At 49.3% G+C, this 13844-nt stretch overlaps 1 protein-coding gene across 1 annotated transcript in view; it reads right to left on the reverse strand.

Annotated features, from left to right (window-relative positions):
- Positions 1 to 13844, reverse strand: part of LOC141161930 (contactin-associated protein-like 5) — a 435101-nt gene that overhangs the window by 230025 nt on the left and 191232 nt on the right. The window contains exon 6 of the mRNA XM_073647489.1: positions 13318 to 13502. Coding sequence (XP_073503590.1) covers positions 13318 to 13502 — 185 coding nt within the window. The remainder of the gene's footprint in view (positions 1 to 13317; positions 13503 to 13844) is intronic.

The following is a 13844-nucleotide window of genomic DNA, read 5'->3' on the forward strand; positions in this document are numbered from 1 at the left end:
GGTGGCTGCACTGATGTCAGCTGATGTCTGGTGGCTGCACTGATGTCAGCTGATGTCTGGTGGCTGCACTGATGTCAGCTGATGACTGGTGGCTGCACTGATGTCAGCTGATGTCTGGTGGCTGCACTGATGTCAGATGATGACTGGTGGCTGCACTGATGTCAGATGAGGTGACTACAGTGATGTCAGCTGATGACTGGTGACTGCACTGATGTCAGCTGATGACTGGTGACTGCACTGATGTCAGATGATGACTGGTGACTGCACTGATGTCAGCTGATGACTGGTGGCTGCACTGATGTCAGCTGATGACTGGTGGCTGCACTGATGTCAGCTGATGACTGGTGGCTGCACTGATGTCAGATGATGACTGGTGACTGCACTGATGTCAGATGATGACTGGTGGCTGCACTGATGTCAGATGATGACTGGTGGCTGCACTGATGTCAGCTGATGACTGGTGTCTGCACTGATGTAAGATGATGTCTGGTGACTGCACTGATGTCAGATGATGACTGGTGTCTCCACTGATGTAAGATGATGACTGGTAGCTGCACTGATGTCAGCTGATGACTGGTGACTGCACTGATGTCAGATGATGACTGGTGGCTGCACTGATGTCAGCTGATGACTGGTGACTGCACTGATGTCAGATGATGACTGGTGACTGCACTGATGTCAGCTGACGACTGGTGGCTGCACTGATGTCAGCTGATGACTGGTGGCTGCACTGATGTCAGCTGATGACTGGTGGCTGCACTGATGTCAGCTGATGACTGGTGGCTGCACTGATGTCAGCTGATGACTGGTGTCTGCACTGATGTCAGATGATGACTGGTGGCTGCACTGATGTCAGATGATGACTGGTGGCTGCACTGATGTCAGATGATGACTGGTGGCTGCACTGATGTCAGCTGATGACTGGTGTCTGCACTGATGTAAGATGATGACTGGTGACTGCACTGATGTCAGCTGATGTCTGGTGACTGCACTGATGTCAGCTGATGATTGGTGTCTGCACTGATGTCAGCTGATGACTGGTGTCTGCACTGATGTCAGCTGATGACTGGTGACTGCACTGATGTCAGCTGATGTCTGGTGACTGCACTGATGTCAGCTGATGTCTGGTGACTGCACTGATGTCAGCTGATGTCTGGTGACTGCACTGATGTCAGCTGATGACTGGTGTCTGCGCTGATGTCAGCTGATGACTGGTGTCTGCACTGATTTCAGATGATGACTGGTGACTGTACTGATGTCAGATGATGACTGGTGACTGCACTGATGTCAGATGATGACTGGTGACTGCACTGATGTCAGTTGATGACTGGTGACTGCACTGATGTCAGTTGATGACTGGTGACTGCACTTATGTCAGCTGATGACTGGTGTCTGTACTGATGTTAGATGATGACTGGTGGCTGCACTGATGTCAGATGATGTCTGGTGGCTGCACTGATGTCAGCTGATGACTGGTGACTGGACTGATGTCAGCAGATGACCGGTGACTGCACTGATGTCAGCTGATGTCTGGTGGCTGCACTGATGTCAGCTGATGACTGGTGACTGGACTGATGTCAGCAGATGACTGGTGGCTGCACTGATGTCAGCTGATGACTGGTGGCTGCACTGATGTCAGCTGATGACTGGTGGCTGCACTGATTTCAGCTGATGTCTGTTGTCTGCACTGATGTCAGCTGATGTCTGGTGGCTGCACTGATGTCAGCTGATGTCTGGTGACTGCACTGATGTCAGCTGATGTCTGGTGGCTGCACTGATGTCAGCTGATGTCTGCACTGATGTCAGCTGATGTCTGGTGACTGCACTGATGTCAGTTGATGACTGGTGACCGCACTGATGTCAGCTGATGTCTGGTGGCTGCACTGATGTCAGATGATGACTGGTGGCTGCACTGATGTCAGATGATGACTGGTGACTGCACTGATTTCAGCTGATGACTGGTGACTGCACTGATGTCAGCTGATGACTGGTGACTGCACTGATGTCAGATGATGACTGGTGACTGCACTGATGTCAGCTGATGACTGGTGGCTGCACTGATGTCAGCTGATGACTGGTGGCTGCACTGATGTCAGCTGATGACTGGTGGCTGCACTGATGTAAGATGATTACTGGTGACTGCACTGATGTCAGATGATGACTGGTGGCTGCACTGATGTCAGATGATGACTGGTGGCTGCACTGATGTCAGCTGATGACTGGTGACTGCACTGATGTTAGATGATGGCTGGTGACTGCAGTGATGTCAGATGATGACTGGTGACTGCACTGATGTCAGATGATGACTGGTGGCTGCACTGATGTCAGCTGATGACTGGTGACTGCACTGATGTCAGATGATGACTGGTGACTGCACTGATGTCAGCTGATGACTGGTGGCTGCACTGATGTCAGCTGATGACTGGTGGCTGCACTGATGTCAGCTGATGACTGGTGGCTGCACTGATGTCAGCTGATTACTGGTGGCTGCACTGATGTCAGCTGATGACTGGTGTCTGCACTGATGTAAGATGATGACTGGTGACTGCACTGATGTCAGATGATGACTGGTGACTGCACTGATGTCAGATGATGACTGGTGGCTGCACTGATGTCAGATGATGACTGGTGGCTGCACTGATGTCAGCTGATGACTGGTGGCTGCACTGATGTTAGATGATGGCTGGTGACTGCAGTGATGTCAGATGATGACTGGTGACTGCACTGATGTCAGATGATGACTGGTGGCTGCACTGATGTCAGCTGATGACTGGTGACTGCACTGATGTCAGATGATGACTGGTGACTGCACTTATGTCAGCTGATGACTGGTGGCTGCACTGATGTCAGCTGATGACTGGTGGCTGCACTGATGTCAGCTGATGACTGGTGGCTGCACTGATGTCAGCTGATTACTGGTGGCTGCACTGATGTCAGCTGATGACTGGTGTCTGCACTGATGTAAGATGATGACTGGTGACTGCACTGATGTCAGCTGATGACTGGTGGCTGCACTGATGTCAGATGATGACTGGTGGCTGCACTGATGTCAGCTGATGTCTGGTGACTGCACTGATGTCAGCTGATGATTGGTGTCTGCACTGATGTCAGCTGATGACTGGTGTCTGCACTGATGTCTGCTGATGTCTGGTGACTGCACTGATGTCAGCTGATGACTGGTGTCTGCGCTGATGTCAGCTGATGACTGGTGTCTGCGCTGATGTCAGCTGATGACTGGTGTCTGCGCTGATGTCAGCTGATGACTGGTGTCTGCACTGATGTCAGATGATGACTGGTGTCTGCACTGATGTCAGATGATGACTGGTGTCTGCACTGATGTCAGATGATGACTGGTGACTGCACTGATGTCAGATGATGACTGGTGACTGCACTGATGTCAGATGATTGGTGACTGCACTGATGTCAGCTGATGACTGATGACTGCACTTATGTCAGTTGATGACTGGTGTCTGCACTGATGTCAGATGATGACTGGTGGCTGCACTGATGTCAGATGATGACTGGTGTCTGCACTGATGTCAGATGATGACTGGTGGCTGCACTGATGTCAGATGATGACTGGTGACTGTACTGATGTCAGATGATGACTGGTGACTGCACTGATGTCAGATGATGACTGGTGGCTGCACTGATGTCAGCTGATGACTGGTGTCTGCACTGATGTCAGATGATGACTGGTGTCTGCACTGATGTCAGATGATGACTGGTGTCTGCACTGATGTCAGACGATGACTGGTGACTGTATTGATGTCAGATGATGACTGGTGACTACACTGATGTCAGATGATGACTGGTGACTGCACTGATGTCAGTTGATGACTGGTGACTGCACTGATGTCAGTTGATGACTGGTGACTGCACTGATGTCAGATGATGACTGGTGGCTGCACTGATGTCAGATGATGACTGGTGGCTGCACTGATGTCAGCTGATGACTGGTGTCTGCACTGATGTCTGTTGATATCTGGTGTCTGCACTGATGTCAGCTGATGACTGGTGGCTGCACTGATGTCAGATGATGACTGGTGACTGCACTGATGTCAGCTGATGACTGGTGACTGCACTGATGTCAGATGATGACTGGTGTCTGCACTGATGTCTGTTGATGTCTGGTGTCTGCACTGATGTCAGCTGATGACTGGTGGCTGCACTGATGTCAGATGATGACTGGTGACTGCACTGATGTCAGCTGATGACTGGTGACTGCACTGATGTCAGATGATGACTGGTGGCTGCACTGATGTCAGCTGATGACTGGTGGCTGCAGTGATGTCAGATGATGACTGGTGGCTGCACTGATGTCAGCTGATGACTGGTGACTGCACTGATGTCAGCTGATGACTGGTGACTGCACTGATGTCAGATGATGACTGGTGACTGCACTGATGTCAGCTGATGACTGGTGGCTGCAGTGATGTCAGATGATGACTGGTGACTGCACTGATGTCAGCTGATGACTGGTGACTGCACTGATGTCAGCTGATGTCTGGTGGCTGCACTGATGTCAGTTGATGACTGGTGACTGCACTGATGTCAGTTGATGACTGGTGGCTGCACTGATGTCAGCTGATGTCTGGTGGCTGCACTGATGTCAGTTGATGACTGGTGACTGCACTGATGTCAGTTGATGACTGGTGGCTGCACTGATGTCAGCTGATGACTGGTGTCTGCACTGATGTCTGTTGATGTCTGGTGTCTGCACTGATGTCAGCTGATGACTGGTGGCTGCACTGATGTCAGATGATGACTGGTGACTGCACTGATGTCAGCTGATGACTGGTGTCTGCACTGATGTCTGTTGATGTCTGGTGTCTGCACTGATGTCAGCTGATGACTGGTGACTGCACTGATGTCAGATGATGACTGGTGACTGTACTTATGTCAGTTGATGACTGGTGTCTGCACTGATGTCAGATGATGACTGATGACTGCACTTATGTCAGTTGATGACTGGTGTCTGCACTGATGTCAGATGATGACTGGTGGCTGCACTGATGTCAGATGATGACTGGTGTCTGCACTGATGTCAGATGATGACTGTTGGCTGCACTGATGTCAGATGATGACTGGTGACTGCACTGATGTCAGATGATGACTGGTGACTGCACTGATGTCAGATGATGACTGGTGACTGCACTGATGTCAGATGATGACTGGTGACTGCACTGATGTCAGATGATGACTGGTGACTGCACTGATGTCAGATGATGACTGGTGGCTGCACTGATGTCAGCTGATGACTGGTGTCTGCACTGATGTCAGATGATGACTGGTGTTTGCACTGATGTCAGACGATGACTGGTGTCTGCACTGATGTCAGACGATGACTGGTGACTGTACTGATGTCAGATGATGACTGGTGACTGCACTGATGTCAGATGATGACTGGTGACTGCACTGATGTCAGTTGATGACTGGTGACTGCACTGATGTCAGATGATGACTGGTGGCTGCACTGATGTCAGATGATGACTGGTGACTGCACTGATGTCAGTTGATGACTGGTGACTGCACTGATGTCAGATGATGACTGGTGACTGCACTGATGTCAGTTGATGACTGGTGACTGCACTGATGTCAGTTGATGACTGGTGACTGCACTGATGTCAGTTGATGACTGGTGACTGTACTGATGTCAGTTGATGACTGGTGACTGCACTGATGTCAGATGATGACTGGTGGCTGCACTGATGTCAGATGATGACTGGTGGCTGCACTGATGTCAGATGATGACTGGTGACTGCACTGATGTCAGCTGATGACTGGTGGCTGCACTGATGTCAGTTGATCACTGGTGTCTGCACTGATGTCTGTTGATGTCTGGTGTCTGCACTGATGTCAGCTGATGACTGGTGACTGCACTGATGTCAGATGATGACTGGTGACTGTACTTATGTCAGTTGATGACTGGTGTCTGCACTGATGTCAGATGATGACTGATGACTGCACTTATGTCAGCTGATGACTGGTGTCTGTACTGATGTCAGAGGATGACTGGTGGCTGCACTGATGTCAGATGATGTCTGGTGGCTGCACTGATGTCTGCTGATGACTGGTGGCTGCACTGATGTCAGCTGATGTCTGGTGACTGCACTGATGTCAGCTGATGTCTGGTGGCTGCACTGATGTCAGCTGATGACTGGTGGCTGCACTGATGTCAGCTGATGACTGGTGGCTGCACTGATGTCAGATGATGACTGGTGGCTGCACTGATGTCAGCTGATGACTGGTGGCTGCACTGATGTCAGCTGATGACTGGTGGCTGCACTGATGTCAGATGATGACTGGTGGCTGCACTGATGTCAGCTGATGACTGGTGGCTGCACTGATGTCAGCTGATGTCTCGTGACTGCACTGATGTCAGCTGATGTCTGGTGACTGCACTGATGTCAGATGATGACTGGTGGCTGCACTGATGTCAGCTGTTGTCTGGTGGCTGCACTGATGTCAGCTGATGACTGGTGGCTGCACTGATGTCAGCTGATGACTGGTGTCTGCACTGATGTCAGCTGATGACTGGTGGCTGCACTGATGTCAGCTGTTGTCTGGTGGCTGCACTGATGTCAGCTGATGTCTGGTGACTGCACTGATGTCAGCTGATGACTGGTGTCTGCACTGATGTCAGCTGATGACTGGTGACTGCACTGATGTCAGCTGATGACTGGTGACTGCACTGATGTCAGCTGATGACTGGTGACTGCACTGATGTCAGCTGATGACTGGTGGCTGCACTGATGTCAGCTGATGACTGGTGGCTGCACTGATGTCAGCTGATGACTGGTGACTGCACTGATGTCAGCTGATGACTGGTGACTGCACTGATGTCAGATGATGACTGGTGACTGCACTGATGTCAGCTGATGACTGGTGGCTGCACTGATGTCAGTTGATGTCTGGTGGCTGCACTGATGTCAGTTGATGACTGGTGACTGCACTGATGTCAGCTGATGACTGGTGGCTGCACTGATGTCAGCTGATGACTGGTGTCTGCAATGATGTCAGATGATGACTGGTGGCTGCACTGATGTCAGCTGATGACTGGTGGCTGCACTGATGTCAGCTGATGTCTGGTGACTGCACTGATGTCAGCTGATGACTGGTGGCTGCACTGATGTCAGTTGATGACTGGTGGCTGCACTGATGTCAGTTGATGACTGGTGACTGCACTGATGTCAGCTGATGACTGGTGGCTGCACTGATGTCAGCTGATGACTGGTGGCTGCATTTATGTCAGATGATGACTGGTGGCTGCACTGATTCCTAATATAATGGAAACCAAGTATGTCTATAAGATATCAGCATTGTACATAGCTGCTGGGGCTCTTTGATGGAAGGGGCCCGATGCTGAACACCTCCATCTCTCATGCTACTGAACTCAACCTGCACAGGACTCCCCAGTATTGTAAGCACACGAGGGGGGCAGGAACGTTCCTGGACAGTTGTAAGATGTGTCCATGTTACATATACAGAGCTCTGTTTTCCATTCAACGCTTAGGTATAGAGCAGAGGTGGAGAATTAATTTTCCTGAGGGCCCACATGTGAGACCGTAACTATTGTGGAGGCTGAACCAATAGGCAGAAATAAAATCTGCTCAATATTAATATTAACATATTAATTATAATAATTTATATTAATATTAATTGTATCACTTAATATTGAGCAGAACTAAGTATGCTGACATCCCAATATATACCGTATGATCCCACATACAACCCCCCTATATACCGTATGAGCCCATACACAGCCCCCTATATACAGTATCAGCACACACAGCCTCCTATATATACCATATGAGCCCCCACACAGCTTCCTATATACAGTATGAGCCCCCTATATACAGTTTGAGCCCCCACATAGCCTTCATTATACAGTATGAACCCCCACATAGCCTCCAATATACAGTTTGAGCCCCCACATAGCTTGCAATATACAGTATGAGCCCCTACATAGCCTCCTATATACAGTATGAGCCCCCTATATACAGTTTGAGCCCCCACATAACCTTCATTATACAGTATGATCCCCCACATAGCCTCCTATATACAGTCTGAGCTCCTACATAGCTTTTAATATACAGTATGAGCCCCTACATAGCCTCCTATATACAGTATGAGCCCTCACATAGCCTTCTATATACAGTATGAGCCCCCACTAGCCCTTATATACAGTATCAGCTCCATATAACCCCCTATACTCAGTATGAGCCTCCACATAGCCCCCTGTATACTGCATGAGCCTCCACATAGCCTCCTATATACAGCATGAACCCCCACATAGCCTCCTATATACAGTATGAGCCCCCATATGGCCCCCTATATACAGTATGAGCCACCACATAGCCCTCCCATATACAGTATGAGCCCCCACATAGCCCCTGTATACAGTGTGAGCCCTCAAATAGCTTCCTATATACCGTATGAGCCCCCAAATAGCCTCCTATAAACAGTATGAGCCCCCAAATAGCATCCTCTATACAGTATGAGCCCCCATATACTCCCCTATATACAGTATGAGGCCCTATATAGCCCCCCTATATACAGTATGAGCCCACACATAGGCGCACATTGCCCAGCTCTGGTGTAAAGCATTGCATATAAAGGAGGATGTCTATGCAATATTGCACTGTATGGGGGCACTGTATGGGGGCACTGTATGGGGGCACTGTATGGGAGCACTGTATGGGGGCACTGTATGGGGGCACTGTATGGGACACTGTATGGGGGCACTGTATGGGGGCACTGTATGGGGGCACTGTATGGGGCACTGTATGGGGGCACTGTATGGGGGCACTGTATGGGAGCACTGTATGGGGGCACTGTATGGGAGCACTGTATGGGGGCACTGTATGGGGGCACTGTATGGGGCACTGTATGGGAGCACTGTATGGGGGCACTGTATGGGGGCACTGTATGGGGCACTGTATGGGGGCACTGTATGGGGGCACTGTATGGGGACACTGTATGGGGGCACTGTATGGGGGCACTGTATGGGGCACTGTATGGGGGCACTGTATGGGGGCACTGTATGGGAGCACTGTATGGGGGCACTGTATGGGGGCACTGTATGGGGGCACTGTATGGGACACTGTATGGGGACACTGTATGGGGGCACTACTGCTCCATAGTACAGACCAATAGGGACTCTGTGCCGCTGTACAGGCTCCATGCACACGGCGGCCGCATGCCCCATGACTTCTACTGACTTCAGAATTAGTAACATTTTACCACTAAAAATTGGAAGAATGAACACAAAACGTAGTAAGTACTTAAAATGTATCAAAAGGAATAAATAAATGAATAGATTGTAACATTCATAGACTATTAGACTTTGTAGAGTTAATTATCTGGTAATATATTTATATTATATCAATTTTCCAATGGTCTAATTTTGTCCTCAGTGATAATTACGGCTCTGTCACATCTAATACCGCTTTAATTATATATCCTAAAGAGCTACGATTACTAGTTAAACCTCATTTCCATATCCGCGCCCCCTGAACATTTTCTCCATTCCAGTGATTTCTTCTCTCATTGTTATGTAAAATTTTTAATGACCTAATAAATAGCAATATTTCTGCTGATTTTCACTGTCAGGCGGGGTGTAATATAATTTAATGGCTGCCATCATGAGCGGAGGGTTTATTTTATCACAAAATTCAACTAGAAATTTATGAGTATCAACAAAATATTGATGACCTGAGACGACATTACAGATATGATTACAGATAGGATCCAGAATATAGAATAACTAGATGGTGGCCCTATTCTAGCGCATCGGGTATTCTAGAATAGGTATGCGGCCGACCGGGAGCAATCAGCAGAGCGGTATTTAAATTTGGCGGCAAAATCGCTGATTGGTCGAGACCGGCAACCGCGACTAATTAGCAAAGCGGTGTTAAAATTTGGCGCCTATATCGCAGATTGGTCACGGCCGGCGGTCGCGACTAATCAGCAGAGCGAGGTTTAAATTTGGCGCCAATAATGCTGATTGGTCGCAGCCAGCGAACGCGACCAATCAGCAGAGCGGGGTTTAAATTTGGCGGCAATAATGCTGATTGGTTGCGGCTGGCGGTCGCGACCAATCAGCAGAGCGTTATTTAAATTTGGCGCCAATAATGGTGATTGGTCACGGCCGCGACTAATCAGCAGAGCGGTGTTTAAATTTGTTGCCAATAATGCTGGTTATTCGTGACCGGTAACCGCGACCAATGAGCAGAGCGGTGTTTAAATATGGCGCCAATATCGCTGATTGGTCGTGCCGGCCACCACGACCAATCAGCGAAGCGGTGTTTAAGTTTGGCGCCAATATCGCTGATTGGTCACGGCCGGTGGTTGCGACTAATCAGCAGAGCGAGGTTTAAATTTGGCGCCAATACTGCTGATTGGACACAGCCGGCGACCGCGACCAATCAGCAGAGCGGTGTTTAAATTTGGCGCCAATATTTCTGATTGGTCGCGGCCGGAAACCGCGACCAATCAGCAGAGCGGTGTTTCAAATTGGCACCAAAATCGCTGATTGGTCGCGGCCGGCCACCGCAACCAATCAGCAGAGCGTTGTTTAAATTTGGCGCCAATCTCGCTGATTGGTCGCGTCTGCCGTCCGCGACCAATCAGCAGAGCGTTGTTTAAATTTGGCGCCAATCTCGCTGATTGGTCGCGTCTGGCGTCAGCGACCAATCAACAGAGCGTTGTTTAAATTTGGCGCCAATCTCGCTGATTGGTAGCGGTCGCCCGCGGCCGCGTCCAATCAGCAGAGCGTTGTTTAAGTTTGGCGCCAATCTCGCTGATTGGTCGCGGCTGGCGGCCGCGACCAATCAGCACAGCGGTGTTTACATTTGGCACCCATCTCGCTGATTGGTCGCGGTCGGCCACCGCGACCAATCAGCAGAGCGGCGTTTAAATTTGCCGCCGATATCACTGATTGGTCGCGGTGGCCGGCCGCGACCAATCAGCAGAGCGGCGTTTAAATTTGCCGCCCATCTCGCTGACCAATGTGGGCCCGGGAGCGGCGCTGCTTGTGCGGCTCCGTATTAGCGAGGACCGGGGAGCGGCGCTGCCTGTGCGGCTCCTTCTGCTGCGAGAAGCCAGGAGATGAGCGGCTGCTCGCAGCAGAAGCATCCCGACCGGCGGCGCCGCTCCCCGGTCCTCCCTTCACATTTGTTGTCGGGAGATCAGCGGGCTAAGCCGCTGATCTTCCGACGTTAGCCACATGGAGGTCAGCGGCGCCGGTCGGGGTAGTTGTGCTGCTAGCGCCGCTCATCTCCCCGCTGCATCGCCGCTGACCTCCGCCAGCCAAATAAGCCGCTAACGGCCGCCATCTTTTTTCAGAAATCCCGCGGCGCTGATTGGCCGCTGCCGGACCAATGAGCGACGCGGGATTTCCAGGACAGACAGACAGACAGACAGATAGACAGACAGACGGGATAAGACAATTATATAGTAGATAGCTCCCAACTCCTCAGTTTTCTCCAAAACTCTGGCATAAAACTTTTGAAAAGTTGCAACATTTTTGTACAGATTGTAGTTGTGCAAAAATTCTATTGTTTTTTTCACACCGGTCTTGGCCAAATCTGCCACATTTTTGAAAATTGGGCAGAAAAATAGTTAGGAGGGGTCATAGCCAAGCGAGGGCAGCAAATTCATCAAGAGCGGCATAAATTACAACAGAAATGTCCCTGACTGGTGTACATTGGGCACGGCAGATGAAATATGTGTCAAATTCATTAACATGTGCCCTTGCAAGGGTGTGTGGACGCCTGCGCACGCTCTGCATCTTTTCCTGATAAAACAATTACATGTGTAATGCATAGTATATAATTGTGAAATATTGAGAATGTGTGTTAATGTATTGTGACAAAATAATATAGGGAAAGAATAGGGTATAAGTATAGGAATAAGATAAGTTTAGCTAAGTACAGGGGTTCAGTAGAAAACAGGGGGCACTGTAGTGTGAGGAGTAGGTAGAAGTTATAGTTATTCGGTCCAGGGGTTTTCCCAGTTGGGAGGGGGAGTGAAGTTATAAGTAGAAGGAGTACGTCCTGGTTTAGCCAGATAGAGGAATACAGTTGAAAGTGTTGGAACATTTAAGCATGTGCAAGAGGGAAACTGAAAGAAGTGGAGAAGTTCAGGGCCATTTGGCTGAAGGTCAACAGTGATACAGAGAGGAGAGAAGGAAAGCAGAGTTGGCCAGCAGCCTGAGAAAGTACGAGGAGTGCGCTGAAGGGTAGGAAATACAGTATGCGGACGTCCGCCACTTTGTTCAGTGGGATGCTGAACCAACGGAATATGTGGCTCAGGAAGCATGAAAACTGTATTGGAAGAGGAAGGTATTACAGAACCTGAGGTAACAGAGAATGCAGGAAGAGCTCTGGATGAGCAACAGAACATGTGCTGTACTGTATCTGCTATCGAATCTGTGGCTGTTGTATCACAATGTGCTGTGACCAGAACTGAACTGGAAGAGTAAAGTAAAGTTGTTCTGTTGAAAAAGGAGCAAGAGCCTGTGATTGATTGTCTGCCTGCAGCTGAGGCTGGAACCCTGGAGCAGATGGGACCCTCAAGGAAAACTGTGAGTGTCATTCAGTACACACAGACCATAAGACAGACTGAACATTATTTATTATTTGTGGGGAGTCAGGGTGTGGGAGCACAGCAGCAGCCCCTCGCCACCACTACCACCCTGCACCCCTCACACACTCATTGGTGCATCTTACTCCAGCGCATTGTTCATCACAGCTGACATGCAAACTGCAAACCTTGATGAATCGCAGCCATACTGTTCAGTCTATAGGAGCAGAAAAATTACAGTAGAAACAAAAAATGTACTAAATATAAAAGGATAATTCAACTGCATGTAATGGTCGTCATGAAAGAGTGGAATTGTCACATACAATTTCTAAATGTCCTAAATTCCTTATTTCTATCAACAGAGCACTAAATCTTCAGCATACACAAAACGCTATATAGAGTTTGTTTGCAGCCACCACTAGAGGAAGCCCATGAGTTTACTGCATACAACACATACATTGAATCCAATGATATTACTGTCTTCAGTAAACTCTTCAGCTCCCCCTTCTGGTGGCTGAAGGCGGAGAGAATTGTATTATTGTCCCCAATGACTATTGGCTATGCAGGAAATTTGGAATTCAATATAAGCAAAATGGATCTTTGCCTGCAACGTTGGGACAATAGTAAGTTCATTATTACAGAATGATGGACTTTATGGTGTAGATTTGCATATATAATCGTTGTTTAATATCACATATAATACCGGATAGTCCAGATTGATGTACGCACCTCATAATCTATGTCCAAGTCATCAGACTCCCCCTTGGTGCGGAAATGTTGGGTATATTTATCCACCGTGAGGTTGACTTGTTTGTTGAAGCGATCTATTAGGACAGAATGCCACTGCTGGTCGTCCAGGAGGCTCCCCAACGTCACCGCGGTGTGAGTGTTACCGAAACGTAGCTTGGCGTCCCCTGGGAAAACACGCAGAGTCACAAGACCAATCCCAGAATTAGTAATAATGAAACCTACCAACATCATAAATATCAGGGTGAATAAGTCACTGGGGGGTCTGCGAGCATGGCATCACTTCCACAGATATCCTAAGTCACTGGAGGGTCAGCGAGCGTGGCATCACTTCCACAGACATCCTAAGTCACTGGGGGGTCCACGAGCGTGGCATCACTTCCACAGACATCCTAAGTCACTGGGGGGTCCGCGAGCGTGGCATCACTTCCACAGACATCCTAAGTCACTGGGGACCCCACGACAGTGGCATCACTTCCACAGACATCCTAAGTCACTGGGGGGGTCTG

This window comes from Phyllobates terribilis, unplaced genomic scaffold, assembly GCF_046119375.1.
Source record: "Phyllobates terribilis strain yellow unplaced genomic scaffold, ASM4611937v1 Scaffold_9__5_contigs__length_417890890, whole genome shotgun sequence".
In the NCBI taxonomy this organism is placed as follows: Eukaryota; Metazoa; Chordata; class Amphibia; order Anura; family Dendrobatidae; genus Phyllobates; species Phyllobates terribilis.